Source organism: Falco cherrug, chromosome 3 (assembly GCF_023634085.1).
Source record: "Falco cherrug isolate bFalChe1 chromosome 3, bFalChe1.pri, whole genome shotgun sequence".
NCBI classification, from domain to species: domain Eukaryota; kingdom Metazoa; phylum Chordata; class Aves; order Falconiformes; family Falconidae; genus Falco; species Falco cherrug.
The window spans coordinates 49,361,663-49,382,411 of record NC_073699.1 but is presented as its reverse complement, the minus strand read 5'-3'; the positions used below and the strand labels follow the sequence as shown (position 1 = coordinate 49,382,411).

The 20,749-nt window shown below is 36.7% G+C and overlaps 1 protein-coding gene across 4 annotated transcripts in view; it reads right to left on the bottom strand.

The window, feature by feature from the left end:
- The window catches only part of RB1CC1 (RB1 inducible coiled-coil 1), a 76,707-nt gene that overhangs the window by 6,884 nt on the left and 49,074 nt on the right, over positions 1-20,749 (bottom strand). For all 4 annotated transcript variants that reach the window (XM_055704414.1, XM_055704417.1, XM_055704416.1 and 1 more), the window contains 6 exons: positions 13,152-15,067; positions 8,620-8,779; positions 6,293-6,401; positions 5,931-6,171; positions 2,852-2,903; positions 1,462-1,509 (listed from right to left, as the gene is read on the bottom strand). In XM_055704414.1, coding sequence (XP_055560389.1) covers positions 1,462-1,509; positions 2,852-2,903; positions 5,931-6,171; positions 6,293-6,401; positions 8,620-8,779; positions 13,152-15,067 — 2,526 coding nt within the window. The remainder of the gene's footprint in view (positions 1-1,461; positions 1,510-2,851; positions 2,904-5,930; positions 6,172-6,292; positions 6,402-8,619; positions 8,780-13,151; positions 15,068-20,749) is intronic.

Sequence of the window (20,749 nt, the reverse complement as noted above, 5' to 3'; positions counted from 1 at the left end):
TGCACAAGCCAGTGTCCTGAAACGAATTTCTTTTACTGTGCAGAACCCCTTCTGGGCTCCTTATCTGAAGCAGCTCAATAGAATTAAATATTGATATTCATGTGTTTTAAGTGTATTTCAGTTTTAGAAATGTACTGGGAAGGAAGGGGGGAGAAAGAAGTATGAAGAGACAAGAAATAAGATTTATTTTATCTACAAAATAACCAATTTTCAAGTATCAAATTGAAAAGATATTATGTTCTTATTAGAACCCATTTAGAAACCAAATTTGAATTGCGTTAGACACCAATGAGCTGCCAATTTCTCTTACAAAGGCTTGGTATTAATTATAACATATTTTTGTATTTGTCTTGCACAACACTTTTCTTCAATTTCACTTTACTCTGAGATGACAAGAGATTAAGAGTTTAATTCAGGAAATCTACAGAGAGGTTTAGAGGAACGTCCAGCATGTTTGGAGTTCTACTGTAAAAGCTAGCCTGAAATACCTTTTGTACACTTCACTGACATTCTGAATAAGAAAAATCCTGTTATCAAATATGCTTTTAGGTGTCTTGCAATCCTTTCTTATGCCCTGCACTAGTCAGGGTTATTATATACAAGTGTAATGTGAAATGGAAAGCGTTTGAAAGATACTGCAATTTCATACCTGAATACATAGCAGGAGTAAATTACATGGTAAATTTCAGTCTTACCTCAAACAGAAAAGTGGCAGCTCCTACTTGAGATCCTATCAATCATTTTTGCTAGAAATCTTACTTGCAACTACACAGGTATCAGTTCCTACCAAACTCCTAGGTATCAACCTGTCGCTTAAAGTGAGATCTCCACGGCCAGTTCAAGCAATAAACTGCTAAAGGATGTGTTTGTTTCCCATATGCACAGCAATTTTTGTTAAGACTCAAGGTTGCGACCTGTTAGTAAGGATAAACTGTGGGTAAGCAGAAGGAGAAGTAAACACTCTTCTTTTTTCTCCCATAGGCACTGACTATTACTTCAGTGTTTAATATGATGGCTGTTTGTAGTTCCAGCTGGTAGGAAGAATTCAAGTCTCATGCCTCACAAAAATGACAGGTGCACTTTTCCAAGCACAATCTTTAAGTTCTTACTAACACTACTAATTATGTTTAATGTGCAGGTATATTTAACATTCTTATAAACTGGCCTTCAATCTACTATTGTTGAAAAACTGAGCCATGGAGCCACTGAAATTAACTCCCCCTACCCCAAGCCTGGATGTTCCGTGTTCTGTGGGAAGAAGTTTCTTTCTCTACAGTCCTGTGAATCGTTTCCATGAGAAGACTGCTAAGTTGAGGTACCTCTGAAAGGTTACTAGGTTACACTTACGTGCTACTTGTCTTAACACTTTAAACACTTTTCAAGTTAATAAACCTCCACATTTTTAGTAAGCTTTTCTTATTTTTTCAGGTGATTAAAAACATACATTGCACAAATACTTACCAGTCTTTGATTTAATCTCTTGTTTTCCTCTTCTTTCAACTGCAAAGTCTGAAAAAAAATCTTATCTGATTAACCAATTAATACACCTCATACAGTATAAATTGTCTAAAAAGGTTTTGATATGACCAGAGCCAGACTACTTACAAAATATACGTATTTACTACAGCTTTCAGTTTTAAAACTATATCAAAACATCTTTTGAATGGAGCCATCTAAAAAAAAATTCAAGTCTAGCAATTACCAGTGCTATAAAGCCCACTGCTAAGCTATGCTCATCTCCATACTCACACTTTTCCTTAAGGTACAAAAACATTTCACTGATAGAACAGCAAACAAAATGTAATTTATTACTATTTTACAGCTTCTACCTGTGATATCTATCCTTTGTAAGCAGATGACAGAATAAAGCATGTTAGTGCTCCTATTCAGAAACATCCAGCCACTTGCCTCATACAGTGCTACAATCCTTTAAGATGACATTCACCTTCTCTAAGTGATTACAAATTTCAGTCTAAGTGATCCTAGAAAGCTGAAAGCCAAACACTTCTTTTTTAAGGTCAACTCTGAGAAGGCAAGAAAGGCAGCTGCAATGGATAGATATGACCGAATAGTTTAAAATTACTGGAATCTAAAAGATTCCAATGTAACTACTGAGAGTTAATCTAGCGCCTTTTACCAAGAATAACAACTTTTATTTCATCAAAAAGGTTCAATTACGCACTGTACATTAAAAGCTATGCTCAAAATAGAAGTTTTAACTGAGGTGAAAATATAAGGAATGTATTTGGGAGAGGTGGGGGGTGTGAGAGAGAAACTTATAATTCTAGCTTGTAAAGGCATGACAGTTACTTCAAAAAATGGTAGTATTAAGCACGTGTTATTTCACCTTTTACAGAAGTAATACTGTCAAGATTATAATGCACTCCAGGTCCAATTAAAATGACCTAGGTAACAGCAGCCAAAGAGGAGAAACTACTCATTTCCAAGAGAAACAGGTAAGTCAACCTTAATTTCTGTCGAGCTGCTTTGGATGTCTTAATTTGAAAAAACTTATCAAAACTTTTTTGCTACAGAAAATTCCCTAGATCAATGAACTGTCACTCCTAAGAAGTAGTATTACACATGACTCATTCATTCTGAAGCCTACATAAACAGAATAAACAAACTTTAAGCTAGGCAAAGTATAATGTATTAACACTTATTTTTAAATATTTCAATGAATTGTACTGTTCCAAAATGAGTATCATGAAAAATCATTCTCTGGAATGATATTTATAAGCCTTGCAGATACTATATTGCATCAGAGTGCGTAACTAACCACAGCACAACTTCATACATGTACTTGTACGTACTTAGTTGTAACACTTAACCTCACAATCAGTCTACTCACTCTTTCTAACAACATTATCCTCTGTTTTTCTTCAGACATATGGACATTTTCACTGGAAGAAAAGGAAGAAAATGGACAGGTTAAAAATGAAACTTCTTCTCATGATCAAAAATTATCTTTCCCACCCACCACAGCCCCCATCTTCACTCAGTGAGTGCCAACTATTTGCTAGCACAGAGGGAACAGCATTGAAAAATACCTTAAGAGTCAGCATCAACATTTCTGGCAGGCTTTGGGGGATTTTTTCCACACCCCCCACCCCCCTTTAAACCCAAGGAAGTTCTTGCAACAAGACAGCAAGTTTTCAGTCATTGGTTAGTTATAAAGTTACATGGGGCTGTTTCTGCATTTTTTGTGTTATTTTTGAAACACCAGGATGAAAGATACAGCTCCGAACGCTGCTTTGGCAGTTCACTCGTGATATTGCAGTTAAGCTCTGAAATGTCGTATTTTCCTAATCTTTGTAGTTTAAAGTTTCCATGCCATGGGGTTCTCTGGTACAAAGATATCAATGTGAACTTGCTAATTTCTTCTGTTTATCTGTGACAAGCAGAGCACTGAAGCGTGGCAAGACAATCTAACATACTAATAAAAAAATTCTTAAGAACATAGAGTAATACCTAACACAAAATGTATTTTTAAAAGGCAGGTCAATAGGGAGGAAAGTAGGTAAAGGGGTAACAACCAGAAGCTTACAGTCTGTTTTTTCTGCTTTCCTTTCAAAAACGGTAAACATTTGCAAGCTTTATCAAGTGGGTAATTCAAAGATGCAGCCAGTTTCTTCAGATAAGTTTTCTTAATGAGCAAAAAGAAGCCTTTAATCATATTAGGGGTATAATAAAATTAATCTTGGATTTTAAGCTTCTTTTCCATGCAAATGAATTCAACATTACACTGTACAGTTCTGAAGCATAAATCAGATGTTTTGAAAACCCTCAGTAATAAGAACTCCTGTTTTCTTTTAAACAAGGTGACGAGATCTGTCTTCCCAAAACATCTCATTGCACTGAGGTAACTAGGACAAAGCAGGCTTGCTGTTTATTCAGGGTAACATGACACAGCCTGTGATACTTAGGAACCTCACAAATGAGAAAGTCTACGGGAGGATGAGGAGAAGAGAGGATACATGACAATGCAATCATAATGTATGCATTAAAAGTCTTTTAATAAACTACTGCAGGTGTAAAAGCATAAAAGAAACCATTCCATGTGGCTGTGCTTTCAAGTTCAAATCCAGATTTCCTTAATTGGACATGGTAGGAAAGGATCTTAAAACGAGCATTACTAGTATAAGGGAATTAAAGAAATGCAATCTTCCACCACAAAGATGTAGAACAGTTCTCATGAATCAGTAAAAAAACCCAAATGTTGATTATTTCAGTTTTCTTAGGCTGCTATAGCAGCACATACTCATACTGTAGACTTAAATTTTCCTAGTTTTCCTCAGTTTCTACATGGGGTTAAAAAAAAGCAATTTCAATACGCTGGACAAAACTTCTTTACCCTTTTTGCCTGAATTCTCTCCCACTAATCCATTCTGAAAGGATTCCGATACTGCACTAAGCATGATAATAGCCGAGTACCTTCTAATAATGAGTCTTATTTCAATGCATACGCATCACGCGCTATTCATTTTGTCTTGTTCTAGTCAGAAAGTAAATATAATAGAACGTGCCTATTTTAGTACAGAATTCTTAAGTCTAACATTTTACATTTAAGAGAAACATACAAAAATTGTTAAAAAATAGGAAAAAAATAGGATATTTGTATGTATCATCATAAACCCTTCTCCTGGAGTATGAGACAGTCTTTACTATTCAGAGATTTTTACAAAATTACTATAGGTACATTTGAAATATGAATCAAGGCTATGAACTTGATGTATGTTTTTACAGTAGTCCTTACTGAAAAACACAGAAAATACATCTGCAGTAAGCTGGATTCCTGACAACAGCCAACAGGACAACTTTGTGCCAGTCAGCACTACTGAAGTTCAGAAGACTTCATAGTCACATACTAAAACCAGACTTAAAAAATGTCTACTAGCTTTACATGTAGAGTCTTAACTCACTAGGCAAGGTGTTATATGCCAATAACAAAGCGCACTGCTATTGTAGGGCACCCAAAATAGGGAATACAGTGAAGCTGATGGCTGCAGAAACCAATTCCCTCTGATCTCTATAATCACCTCAGTATTTCAAGCACACCTTCAGACACCTGCTCACAAACTAGCCCCTAATTAAACCTCCATACAAAAAGAGTGATAATCAGTGAAATATCAACATAATGCTAACTGAATCTGTTGTAAATCCACAGCATTAACCAGATCCAAACACAAATGAACGGATCTTAAAGTTCAGTTTGAAGTACGTAAGTTGCTTCCCTAGCTGTTTTCAAGTAAATTAGTTTAAATCACTGCAGTTTTTTCCCAGCCCCATCACTGCCCTCTAGTAAGTCAGCAGTACATCACAGCTGATGGTACTGATGATTCAGAGGTTATACAAAGAGATGCTGAATACCTGTCTTTCTCTCCAATAGTACAAAACATCAGTCCAACAAGGCCCCTTGGTCAGCCTGAGTCCCATTATTTGTTTGGAAACCTGAGGATTCAGCCTAACTTCCACCAAGCATACCCATCACAGCCTCCCTTTTATCAAGGAATGCCGTTATGCTATCTTACAGCACACATGTACATGAACAATAAACTTCTTGTCTTTAAATGAGAGCCAGCCACTGTTCGAAAAATATGCCAATAACATACAGCCATCCAGCTCATTCACCATTACAACTGTTCTTCTCCTGTTTCACTTATGTTTCATACACTTGGATTATTTTTTCATCTCATAATTGTAGGGCCGAGTTTTGCCTTTAAGTTGCATACCTCTAAGTCATCAAAACCACACACTTCTGATCATCATGACATCACAATTGTATGCGTAATTTAAAAGATTATTTTTAGCAAGAACAAAGGCAGAAGGTGTGTTAAACATACTCACTTGCCCTTCACAACACCCAACACCACACATTTAAAGAATGAGAGCACACTTTGTATATTTCTATTACAACGTCCCATACTTACTGCACAGCCATCATACTGGTTTCCATTGCGGAATCCATTCTCCCTTCGGCTGCAATGTCAGAAACCAATCTGTCTGTGTCAGTGGGAATATCAGCTGCGCAGGCTCCACAAACTTCTGAAGCTGCTGCCGAGTAGGCTGATGGAGAAAAATTACTACTTCTCAGTTTATTAACTTCTTCTTCAAGCTTTTTCTTCTCTTCAAGTAAGCGAGCTCGATCTTCAGAAAGTGTTTCAATCAAATCTATGAGACAAGTGAATAAACATGCTTTTTAACTACAGCAGCACTAAGGATCAGGACCAATCTGTAGTGAATGGAATTGTCCTATTAAAAAGAATGAACACTTCTTCAGAAGTTTTCTTACCCTTATCTTTTTCTTGCTGTTGCGTAAGCATTTTTAATTTGTCACTAAGGTCATTAATTATGTTTTCTTTTTTCATTTTCTCTCTTGCCAGAACAGTGTTAAAGTTGGTCTGAAAACAGAAAGTAGTATTACTGAAATAAGAAATGTACTGCATAAATATAACACAAAATACTTCACTAGAACAAAAACGTACAAAAGATCACATATTTCAGTTTCCCAAATTATAATTAAACAAGAAATTAAACTTGTTTACGTATTATTTTTGTGAAGAGACAACACCTCTGTATACTTTGTTTTGAGGTCTGTGTAACTAAGTTTATCCCTCTGATTCCCTCAAGCCCAATACACACACATATAATAATAAAAGAAATCATTGTCAAAAAAATAGTAATTTACATGGTTTTGGTTTATTTTTTTAACATAGTGCTTATAGCCCAGCTAATGTACAACAGTTGCCTGTTTTATATTAAAAACTATTACTTTAAGGATTATAATTAAGACAAAGCTGCACTACATCAAAACGTTACATATGATAAAAAATTAGTAACAAAACTAGAATAATATACTGAACCTGAATTAAAAATACATTTCAAGTCATGCATCAACTCCTCAGTAAACAGTTCATTAATGCAGAAATCATACTGGAATCCTGGCTAATAGCTTGAATAACTGACCATAAGAACCTAGCATATCCTTTGGTATCAGTCAGACAAATCTTTCCACTTCAGTCCTTCTATTAACCACTATGCCTTCAACCCTTTACTCTTAAGGCTGTGCTGAAGAGACAAAAAATACAACCAACCATCCACTAAAAGGATATTTTAAATTACAATTTTATTTTTGTGAGTTTTAAGACTGTCTTAGCCTGCACCTATCAACCCTCAGTCTCAAAATGCAAGCTATTTGGCACACTACACACCTTACACAGTGCACAGCAGCCTTGGGTATACATCTGCATAACAAAACTATCACACCCCACAAGCATAACTAACACCTCTAAGATAATTTTACTGAGAAAAAAACCAACATCAACAGTGAGGTTAAATACCCAGCATGTTCACTGATCTGCAGAGCCAGTCCAGCAAGGTTTCAGCACAAACTGATACAACTTTTTTATAGTTTTGGGAAAGGTTGTTTTTATTTGTTTGTTTTCATGGTGGATTTGTTTTGTTTTCTTGTGTTTGGTGTTTTTTTTTTTTAATAAAAGCTTCCATCTTTCCTTGGAATTTGCTGCTAGTGCCTTAAGAACCTTCCCTTCCACACTCTGCTGCATAAATGAAGAATAATATTAGATGAGGAAAATGGCCTATTAAAGCATATTCTGATGGAAAAAGAAATCTTATGATTAGCACTATAACATATGAAATATTCCCATTAGATTTACTATGTAAGCCTCACTTCGGTATTAATGTTTGCAGTTCAAAATTTCAAAAATATTCCTTCTTTTGTAATTGTCTGCAATTTTCTGCTCTCTGCACTATGTGATTCATAGAGTTCATTCACCAAACTGGCTGATCACTACACTGTCTTTGTCCTTATCTGATCCTACCATAGCTAAAGTAAATACAGGTGCTTAAAACAGAAAATCCTTTTCTAGTGTTTAAATGCAACAAAACTGTAAATAATAGCTGTTACTAACAGATTTAATTTAAGAACTGAAGACTCATCTATAAAATCCAAGAGATTCAAGATGCTTTGAAAGGAGAAGTATGTGGACACAGATAATTATTTATCCAGTGCAATATATTTTTGTATCAACATGTGGAGTACATAAAGTTTCTAAGTTTAAGTACGATGTAACATTTGTGTTGAACATCAAATGCTACCTGCCCAGGCTAATAAAGTTTAAAAGCCATTAAGAAGCATTCCTAATTAGTTGTGTGTTGCCCACAACTTTTGTGTTGTTAACTTAAAACTATACTTAACCAGTACCTTTCTGGAGTTCAAGAGATTAATGCATAAAACACTTACAGCACCTACCTTAACAACTTAAGCAAAAGAAGTCACCAAATAACAAAAGTTGAATCTGGATTGCCCAGTTCAGAGATATTTAAGGTGCAATTTTTTATTTTTGTGAGTAGGGGGGTTTTTGTATGTTTTTGTGGTTTTTTTCAGGGTGGTGGTGGGTTTTTTTTTTTTAAATGCTTAAGTATTGGATTCCATTACCACATCATCTCTTGGCTCCAGATAATAGTGCAAGTTTAGAATGCGCAAGGGTTACATAGCAAAAAACCAAACAACCTAAAAACCAGCTCCATAACTTCAAAACAGCAGAAGAACACGTAACTGCCATGGGAGCAAAAGTAATAAAATAGAATCAGCTTTACCTGCTGTTCTGCAGTGAGCGATGTTCTGATGTTCTGCATTTCTTCATTCTTTCTCTTCTCTTGTTCTTCAAGTTGTTCCAAGAACTTCATTTTTTCTTCCTGAAGCTTCTCTTGAAGTTCAGCAACCAAGCTGGATTCAGCCGATGCTTCAGTGGGAGGACTTAAAAGAAAATGTTTAGGCTTTAAATTCGCAGCATATACAGAATACGTGAAGTAAGCAAACACACAGACATTTTTTTCTGAAATATTTAATACTGTGTTCTAATTAAGTCATTACCAATCTTCAATACTACTTTTTATCATTACCATCTCACCAAATTCTTCTCTTTGGCATTCTGGATTTTTAGGGTACAACACTGGCTCTAATTTTGAAGATTTTTGACGGGGGAGGCGTGTTTGTTTTCACTTTTCTAACTAATGGAAGGTGTAGAAAGCAGTAAAACGAGAAACAATGACAATCAACTCCCTGAAGATTCTTAGCATGTCAAAATGCAAAGCCTCCAGGACTATCACATCATTAAAGCAATTCAGCAATAAATCCGATAAGGAAACCAGAGATGAAACTCAGAACTATGGGTTGCAGAATCTGGAGGACAGTAGTAGTGATTTAAGAAAACATCAACAGTCATCGACAAAGGAAGGAAAACAACTTTAAATGGCTCTTGAAACAAGCAATGTTATGTAGGCCAAATATTTTCCATTACTGAAACAAAACCTTAACTACACTCTGTGTCTTGGCTTGAGTTATCAAGAACCACCACTGAAGAACACTAGGATAGAGAAATCCCTTGGTTGGGCAACATTTGTAAAAAACTGTATTATTTTAAGTTTTTATTATTCCTCTACAACAGAATCAAATTTAATATAAAGGATCGCCCAAACCTAACTCTCCATCTACATAGATGTGTTAATGGTTTTCTCTAGTTGGAGCAGCCTGAAGGTATGGTCTCCTGATATTAGATGGGCTGTGCTGAAAGCAAAACATTGTGTGCTAATATACTAACACTCAAGCACAACTCCTAATGCTAAAAATGCCCCAAGAATAATCCTTGCTTCATAATGCAAAGCTTCTCTGTTAAGACAAAGGACTACAGAACCTCAGAGAGACCAGAAAGATTCAGTACAGATAACATGAAAGGAAACTGAATTGCAGAGGAGGCAGTGAGCCTAAAATTCTGATCACTGCATATGGGATGGGAGTTTGGACATCCATGAAACAACCAGTTCCAGCCATTTCTACAGTCTTTGCTTTACCATACGATCCAGCACATACTCACCTACCTCTGTTTTTGCCACCAGTTCTCCCCATCAAGTTAAGCAAGTACAGGCTAAGTCTGTTAAGTCTGTCTGAACTGTAAAGAGGTAGGCCTGCACCTTACTTTACAAGCAAAAAAAAAAAAATCACTGATACTACTCCAGGTTATCTAAATGCCAACTTAATACATCAGCCTAAACCCAAAGAGCTGTTAGCTGCACTAAACCAAAGCAGGTACCATCTGCCCCTCAGGCTGCCTGGACTACTGACTGCAGATGACAGCCAAGTAAAGGATACTGTTACTCTGCACAGGAAGCTAGCACATTACCAGCTTTTAAACCTGGTCACTGTATTAAGTATTGGGTTTACAGCTTTAATTTGAAAAGGTCTTGACATCTATGGCAATAATTACAATGCCTAAATGTTCAGTGTTTTCAAGACACCAAAAGCACATTTCTTCAGAGATCACGGTTCCTCTGCAAGTACTACTCTAAGATGACAAAGGATGTATTTAGCAACACCAGCACTGTTCCACCACTTGGGTACATGCTGAAGATACAAACTATTAAGCAGTAGCTGAGCAGTCAAAAAGTCTGTAAGTAGGTGTAAATAAAAGTTTTGAAAGCCAACTGAAGTACTCAGTGCAGCAAAACAACCTTTGACATTCCAGAAATCATAAATAAAAGAAAGCAAGTTATGAAACACCCAGGCAAATCTTTTTTGTGCCACTGAGAAAGCATTTCTGTGCTGAATTAAATTTCAATTTATTTCTAAACTGAGGCTAGCTGCATGAGACAGCACATGTTCTCTACACGGAAGCTTCACCACTGATGATGGTCTGATAGAAGTGGCTGCATAATACCAAGGCTGAAAACTAAAATACAGCTTTGGTGTCTTTCAAAGCAGTCAGGATTCCTATTCTATTTTTAACATTCTTTACAATGTTATGTATCTTTTAACTAACCAATGAACCACTTAACAGAAGTCATTACAGAAACTGTGTTTTTCAGTTAATCTTGGCTAGCACACACTACATACAGTAAAAAGATTAAATAGGAGAGTAACAAATGCCTTGCAGTTATATTATCTTTCCTAATCATGATTACTTGAATTTCAGGCACATTTATAACCAAAACACAGTAATTTTCACATGTTGGCAATGCATGGGTCACAAACTTTTGTCACTTCTAAATATTTTTGTTAGTTTTCACCTAAGTTCAAAAACTAAGTTCTGATACCAATGCAACACTTGAGTCAAATTTAACAGTTCAACTCCCTGTGAATGCCTTCTAGACAGCTAATGTAACACGGCTCATGCAGAAAAGGAAATTTATCTGACAAGCATATAGACACATGACAAAAAAGCTGGCTTGTGCCTTTACAAGTTAACTGCTAAACAACCAAAGGAAAAAAAATGAACTCAGATTACTGACATAACTTTGGGGTTTAGGAGCTCAAAATCCAAACAGCTAGACAGTGACTTTGAAATATTAAGACAGATTCACTTAACATATATGCCCTCTGGAGAGAAAACACAGCATGTCTTCATTCCCAGAGAAAAACCTTACCAGCAGATTAAAGACATAAAGAGGAGCCTTAGGAGCAGATACATATTTTAACATCACACAAAATCAGATTGACAGAATTCATAACAAACTACTAACACTTTAGACTGAAGCAGATAGCAATGTATTTTGAAGAAATATTATCTGTTTTATCCTGTTCATATAAGAATACACACAGCTGTGTGCAGCTGTTGTGTAGATGCTGGATTTTTAAGAAGTCTGATGACAGAGCTACATCTTTTTCTGTTGACTCAACTTTTTAAAACTCTTACTGTGCATTAATACATATATAAGGAAAAGAACATAGTTTATCTTTTTTTCTTTCCTCATTTCACCGTATTTCATTAATAGTTTCTTCAATTCAGAAGGGCAGTTCTTAGTTTCATTATATCCTAATCTTAATTCGAAAACCCTATCTTATTATCTTGATGTATTTTTTGGACACTGACATACAAAACACAGACATGATACAACACCATTTAACAATGTATATGTTCACATATGAAAAATCCTTAGGTAATGGGACTGAAGTGGAAAATTCAAGTGAAACATACTCAGTTTTCTGTTGCACTGTGCAAGGGAATTCTGCACATGTGTTGGACTCTGCATAACCTCCCCTCCCCCCCCTTTATTTTTTAAACATGACATCGATATTTGAAAGTTAAATTCCAATTTAAGTCTGTATCCATGTCCTGTAGCACCCTTCTGGCTTTTATGCCCACTCTGTCCATTTTATTTATCTGTCCATTTCTTCATACTCATTTCACATACTTGGTATATCATAATACCTAGGAAAAAATGATCTGTTTGAGTATTATACAAACAAGATCTATCCACTGCATTCCTTCACGCTACAAGAACATAAATTACAAACTCTAGCATTTCAAAACAGACTAGTTTCTAAGCATCAGCCACATATAAAAATCCTAGTATTTCCATTCCATAACAGCATAATCTGCTCTGCTGACAGGCATTATGAACTAGTAAGTAGATAAGGTAAGAGAAGTCAGAAAGAGTAATGCTAGGCATTCATGGCAAAGGAAAATGTTTTCTTTTTTTTTTTTAAATGGAAAATCACTACAGAAATCAACAATGGAAAAACAATGTTAGAATGTTCTTTGGAATTATGTTGCCCATGTGTGTTTCTTTATGAAGCTCAAACTGAAGACCCTGAAATACATAACCATGGCAGCTAAAGTCAACAGAAAGTCCAGGTGGCCATGGGACAGTTCCCAGTCAATCATACATATATTCCCACACACATTTTCATGCCACCATTGGCAACAAGAAGCATTATGTACTTAGCCAATAAGAGAAAGTTACCAGCCTAAAAGCTAACCACTGCATGTTCACACAGCGCTAATACCAGAGCAATGGATGGGAAAGGAGAGAGGCCAAGACCATTAAAATTAGAATTTCAAGGAACATGCTCTGGAAACATTCCTTCAATGTATCATTGCAAAACTGAAATACAAAGCCTTCATTGCTGTCTGTAATGATACTCTATAAGCTATTTTAGAAACTGAATTTTTTTTACAGACACAAAACTATCACTATCTATAAAATAGAAGTAACTCGAATACAGAAACCAACCCAGATAAACACCATCACAAATACAGAGAAGTTTTACTTAGTACACAGCACATCACTAATATACCATATTCATTACTTTAAAATACTAGGAAAACACAGTAACTTAATTCTTACAGTACCTCCGGTTTACTTGCATCTCAAGTTGCTGTATTTTTTCCAAAAGCCCTTTTTCAGCAGCTTCCCTCTGTAATTCAAACTCTTTACAAGCACTTTGCACTGCATCCTCTTTTTCACAATTGAGCTTCTGAATGAGCAACTGCCTGTCTTGTTCTTGGTTAGATACTAACAGTTCTTTCTCTTCCTTAAGCTTATGGATAATAGCTTCATATTTTTCCTGCTGCTCACAGAGAAATAATTTTTCTGTTTTTTCCTTTTCTAGGGCATTCACTTCCAACTCTAACTTACTTTGTAGTTCCGTTACTTGCTCTGAAAGTCTTTTTTCTGCCTCAGAAGTTTTTGTATGAAGAAGTGTTACTTTATTTAGTTCAGTTCTAAGGAAGTTTGATTCTTCTTCATATCTGTCTACTAGCTCAGAAATGCACTGATCTTTCTCAATTGTCATCAGAGTCCTTAGTTCTGATAAGCCCACTTGATATTCATCACTGTTAATCTGTATTTTATTGTTTAATCTATCTATCTCCTTCCTTAAACTTTCAGTTTCCTTTTCAATCTGAGATTTTAAGGTCTCTTGTTGCTGGTTTCTGCTTTCTTCCAAAAGAAGCTTCATTTCATCAGTTTCTGCCTCTTTCAGGGCAAGTTCAACTTCTAATTTGCACCTCAAATCAGACAGATCTGAAACCTTGAGTCGTAACTCTTCTACTTGTTGTTGTTTCTCTTGAACAACTACCGCATGAGATTCCTGCATTTGTTCAAGTCTGCATTGGTTCTCTTTTTTTAATTTATCTAAACAGTCCTTGTGCTCAGCTAGCAGCTTCTCAAATTCCTGTAAATGCCTGGCTTGTAGGTTGTTTTCCAGTTCCTTTAAATGGCTTTGCTCTAAACTCTCAAGTTCTGCCCTCAGAAGTTGTAGTTTTTCATTGTTTTCAACATGAAGTTTTTTCAAGTCTTCAAGTACTATCTCACGTGACTGCCTCAGTTCCTTAATTTCGCAATTTTGTGTCTCCATTTGGCATTCCAATTCAAGTAATTTCTGGTCTTTTTCATTCTGAAGGCAAACTACAGCTTCTTTCTCATTTTTCACCATTGCAAATTCATCATTCTTATTCTGAAGAACTTCCTCAAGGCCTAATAAGTCACCTTTTAACTTCTTAATCTTCTTTTTATTTTCTTCACCATCCTCCAATAATTTATTAATTTTACTTTCATATTCAGTTTTCAAAGACTGTAGTTCTTTTTGATGTTTATCTTTTAGTGTTTTTTCAAGTGAAAGTTTTACCTTCTCTATAGTATTTACTATTTCTAACGAAGTGCATTTTAAAGAATTAGAAAAGTCACACTGTTCTCTTTGTACAAGTGTTCTAAAGTGGCAAAGATCCTCTTTTATACCTCTTAAATGTACCTTTGAGTCTTGGGCAATAACCCTACACTTCTCCACGCAAACACTGACAGATGCTTTTTCTGCTGGAACGTCCTTTACACAAGAATTTGTATCTTGCATACGTCTACTGTCTATTGCATTGATAACTGAAGAATAAAGAGATTCCACCATCATTTCTGGACTTTGTGGATCACTTATTACATTAGGAGATACTGGATTTTCTTCTATTACAAATTCATTTACTGCTGACATGAAGTCAGATTCTGGACTTTCTGCTAATGAATCCAAGTCCAATGATCCTTGCTTGAGAGCTTGCTCCAAGTTTGGATGGGCAATAGTTTCAAAATCAAATGTATGAGCATCAATGCTGTCTGGAGATAATTCTTCTAATGGAGCTGGGGGACACACAGGAGGACAGAGGGGACCCTGAAGACTGAGTGATGGAGGAGTTCTCGAAGAGGTAGCAATTGCAGTTCCTATTGTACTTTCCATCCTTGGTGTGGTAGCAGATTGTGGTGATGCTTGACTATTGGAGGCCTACAAAAAACAATGAAACAAACACTTAACGAAGTGATAGGCAAAACTTAGTATTTTAAATTGATTAAAAATTACCAGGCAAAACAAGAACTTAGAAAGTCACGATATATTAACTGTAATAGTCCAAGACATGTAAAACTAAAATATAGGCAAAAACTGCAGAAATTCAGAGATATGTTCTAGTAAGTTTCAAAAATGCAGCATTTCTAAATACATCTAAATACATCTATCTATCCAAAAGTCCTACACAGACCACATGTAATTTTACTTGAAAAGGCTGAAACACAAGTTTGGATGATACAAAACCCTGAAGTAACCAGTAAGAAATAGGCTTTGTTTTCTAACAGCCTACTGATTCTAGTTTTCCTAATAATTGTTACTAAAAAAAAGGATTATTTTGTTGCTAAAACTGCTAAAAAAAAATCAGTTTAATCCGGTCCCTATTAATACACTAAACTAAGGTGGTTTACAAAAAGCTCTACCACAAAAAAAACCCCCTGTTGTCTACTAAACATACTAAAAACATAGAATTGTTCTGTTTGTGAGAGTGTAGAAGTAGTATAGTGCAGAGTCCTCAAACTATGGCCCATGGGCCGGATACGGCCCCCCAGGGTCCTCAGTCTGGCCCCTGGTATTTACAGAACCTCTCCACCCCCACCACCCCACCCCACCCCCCCCCTGCTGGGGGTTGGGGGGGAAACCAAGCAGCCGCAGATGACTGCCTGCCACTTCATCCGCGCGCCGGCCCCCTGGTTAAAAAGTTTGAGGACTCCTGGTATAGCGTAACACAGGGCACATTCTATTTAAAAGCAACATTCTGACTTTTCAGAATGCAAGACATCGCAGCCTGAGTTGATTTTTTTTCCCCTCCATGCTGCTCCCATCACTCCCTGGTTTTGTCATTTTGGCTCTAGACCTTGGATAGCACCTAAACTGATACTGTAGTATCAGATCCTTCAATTTTCAGCTGAAAAACTAATGGTTAGAATAACCATCCATAATCATCCATGAGTAACAACAGTTTGTAAACAAATGGAAAGATTAAATAAAGCTTCTCCACCTTTGTGGAATTGTTTCCAAGTAATTTCGATCAATTTCAGAGCTTTTGATTCTTCAAAAGCTAAGAACTTACCTTCAAATCAATTTTCCAATTAACTGTGATTAGATAACACATTTAAATCTCATTATCAACAGCTCTTGTTCATTACCATATGAATTATTAAGCAAGATCAAGTCCCAGTGCCTACTCTGCTGTAAAGTGTACATTCATGATCAGTGTTTGAAACCATTTTTTGCTATTTCTAAGACGACATACTTTTCTACACTGCCATGGAATATACACTTTAAGTTAATTCAGCTAAAGTCTGATTCATCATAGCTATAATAGTTTTAACTGCAGGCCAAGTCACATGCATTTATTTCTATGCACCTGAAATTCAGTAAAGTACCATTTTGAAAAGCTATAAAAAAATTAATCAAGCACAGCAGGGCCTTAGACACTGCAAACTGCCTGTGTCCTGTGATTTTCAAGATTTTTGTTTTGTGACTGAAACTCAATTTAAGTTACAGTATGATGCATCTAGAAGATTGCACTTCAGTTGTAAATTTCTTAGCTTTGTTATTTAATAGATTTCACATAATAAATTTACTGTTTGCAAGCTTTGCTTGACAGAATAAGCAAAGCGTGCATTGAAGTCCTCTTCCATTACTATCTTCACATCTACCAGAACTAGGAACAAATGGTCAACCTGCAATATCTTATACTATTAACTATTAAATACAATAGGGAATACAGAAGCCCTAATGACAACAATAATATCATCTGCAGATTCTCAGAATAAAAATATAAACCTTAGGCTTCAACAAGGGTAGAACACATCCCAGTGGAAGTCAAAAAGTAACATACAGCCAAAAAGTAACATACCCACTAAGGATACATTGCTGAACAAGTTTTTAACAGGATAGCAAAGCAATTTTTCCTAAGAAAACTACAGTGAAATACACACAGTTAAAACACTTATGGAGAGTATCTGTGACACATGCTGAGAACAAAATCATCAGGATCACAAACTGGAAGAGACACTGAGTTTTTTTAATGGAACACTGCCCTAAAGTCTCAGATGCATTATGTGCAACACCATAGCCCAACCATTACCTTGCTTTTCCATCCTTCATGCTTGAAGGACTTACGTTATTCATCTGAGGAATGTGACTATCTTGAAAAGAAACTGCTCCTACAGACTCATGGGAATATTTGCAGTGACAGATTCCCATAAGACGTTCAGTCTCCAACTACTGAGGATCTTTCAGAATGGTGCTCTTCTCCAAAAACTCAACACTGCCTCCAGCTGATAGTCCTGATGATCCTGCTTGTGCCTCTTCCCCAGACTATGCACACTGTCTCCATGCATTTAAATAGGGTGCCTGGTGTTCTTCAGTATGTTAATTTTTATTGAAGAAAATTCTGCTATCCATTGAACTCAGTTACTTGACTGCCAACGGTTAGCGGAGTTGTGCAATAAACGGTCAGCAACAGAACTCCAAAAAAAAAAGACAGAAATAACAGATACTGGACTGCTGATATTTAAATAGCCAATTTTTGTTTCCTCAGTCTTTTACAAGTGTGTGCTACCCAAATGGACCCTATTCTTCTCTGTACCATGTAAACATTCTCTTAATGGAGATGTAGTGTGACTGAATTCCAAACTGAGATTTAGGAACCAGCTATTTTCAGCTCTGACGCTCACCTATCTAGTAAAGCTACATTTACACCTCACCTCCATTAGCCTTTGCGTCTATATGATAGTAAGTTATACACCTTTGATATACCTTTATCAAAAGTGAACACAGGACACTAGACAAAAACAACTTACAGGGAAAGGTATTTTTTTGTTAACGGTAGTATTAGTCCAGGTTTAAGCATTTCCCTTGGGTTTAATTTTAGCTTGCTGTTAATCTAAGAAAACTTAGGAAAAGACATGCTCAAGGACACTGTATATGCTAATACATGCCCAGATTCAAGGCATATGCTTTAAGTGACAAACATTTCACATTGATAAACCAGAGTTTTAACTTTAATAACAGCTAGCATCACAGATGTCAGTAAGTATGCACTAAAAAAAGCACTTCAAGGACTTGGAATATTAAAAGGCCCTACAGAAAGCCACATGCAAAGGAAAGATGACATCTACTTCTGGCACCTCTGCAGAATCATCCTAGAAGGTAAAAAGTAAGGATATAGCATGAAGAAGAAAAAAACCAATAATCATCACTACATGGAGTAAAAAACATGCTACTTGAGCTTGGTTTCCTCATGACCTGGGCCTATAACAAATTCCATGCCTCTGCTGTGGGATAGATATCTAACTAGAATATCAGATTACTGACTAGTGAAGAGTTAAACCTCACATTTTAGATAGGCAAGAGTAAACAAAGCTTTCCGTATAGTTTCAGCTGTTCCCCCAGAAGCCAGTGCCTGCCATGTAGTTTGTTTACAGGCAGCAATGTACACATATGTCATACACCAATTCCTGTAATGACAAAGGACAAGGAGATGAGAATAAACAAGAAAAAAATAGAAAGCAAAGACAGAGAAGTAGAGTTAAAATTTTAAGTTCTCAGATGTTGCTGTATTACATGCCTTGTTCTAGTTATGTTACCACAATAAATGTAGTCAGGGAACAGGAAAATTCCTGGAAGTATTACAAACAGTAGTTTTGAACTCGACTAGAATAGTAGATTCATATTCCGATTTGGAAAGGCAGCTTCTCTTACAAGAGAAAATTGTAATACCATTGTATTGCATACATTATTCTCCTAACTGTGGAGAAGACACCTTAATCATCCTACCCGACTGTTACAGGCACCTTAACTTTCTCCTGGACATCTTTGACCCAATCACCGATTTGCTTAAACTTTGTATTATGGAGATGAGAAGGCACAGCAATAACTCTGGTGTGAGACCATTAAGCAGATTTCAAAGCAGTAACAAAAATCCACAATATTCTTTAACTACTCTGATGCAGTACTAAAAAAAGAAACCATATCAGCCAGAGAAGCATATAGTCACTAACGTTCTATGAACTTGAAAGCTGAAACAGTAAGTTACAGGGACACTTAAAAAGAAATGCTACTAACATCCCCAGTAAGGTACTGGATCTCCTGTCTGACTTGGTCTTTGCTCACCTGTCTGCGGCCACAGCTTTTCTCTCCTGCCTAAAGCAACTCTCAAAAAGACCACCTGCTGTACCTGATGCAGTAGAACAGGGGTCCTCACACTTTTTAACCAGGGGGCCAGCGCGCGGATGAAGTGGCAGGCAGTCATCTGCGGCTGCTTGGTTTCCCCCCAACCCCCGGCAGGGGGGGGCGGGGGGTCTGTAAATACCGGGGGCCGGATTGAGGACCCTGGGGGGCCGTATCCGGCCCGCGGGCCGTAGTTTGAGGACCCCTGCAGTAGAATGAACTCCTGCTTGACCTAGACACAACTAAACTACTGCACTGCCAACAAGCCAGGGAAGCTATCCCAGCCCAACTTAACCAACCAGGCTTCTGCCACCACTTGTGTGAAAAGGGAGGTTGGGGTTGAATGCATCTCCTTGCGAAAGGACAAAACCAACATTTTGCTATACAGGCAACACTCAATGCCTGCATGGTCATGAGCAACCCTGCACCAAGCTGGGACAGTATCTCACACTTCACCACCAGAATGTGTAGGTGCATGAAGCTGCAGGCATCTTCAGGCCTATTATTAAACGTTTCTTTCATCCTTCTAATTATATATGTAAAATCCCAGCAATACTAAGGATAAGAAAAGACCATTTTCAAATTTCAGTAATTCTATTCAAAGAAAAGAACATGGGCGAAAGTACTGTAATTTTAAAAAAAACCACTTCAGATGGTCTGCAGAATAAAGCAACAAAGAGAAAGACCTAGTTACCTTTCATCAAGTAATAACAAGAACACTGTCAATAGAGAAGGAAAAAGTCGTGACACATCTATTTGCTTCAATTCCAAAAACTAGTTCAAACCAGTCACTGAAATGACACACAGAGATGGGCATTTTCAAGGTGACATCATGAATGGCCCAGCTCCGACTGTGCAAGGCAGTTTAAGGAAAGAGACAATTATCCAAACCTGTCTAAGCACTTGACATTTCTGCATCAGCCAAGAATCCCAACTGGTCAACGCACAGCAAAAAGTAAGAGTGGGAAGTACAGATTCTCCTGATTGGGCAAGCATCTTTTTTTGTGCAATCAGATACTGATAAAAATATCTCAGATAAGCAACTCTGAACCAAACAGGGCAAACCATCAAGACTTGAACAAGTAAGGCACATTTCCTGTTCATCTTTCTACTGATATACACACTTTGAATTAAAACTTACTCCTTGGGTTTATTTCACTCTTTGACATTGCAAGCCTTAGTGAAAAATTATTTTGTTAGAACACCTGTCACTATCCTAGTTTCTGAGACTAATTTTAGGATGCTCCAAGTTGGGGGCTCCTAGATTTCACAAAATTTATACTACTCCTAGCCATTCCATTCAATCATACAGTGGTCAGGCCCCACCACTTTTGTTCTTAATGGCTGTTCATATAAAAAACAATCTTCATAAAGAGAGAAAAGATCTAAGTAGTGACATAAGTTACACACCTTTCCTATATTACAGAACAATGAGCAGCC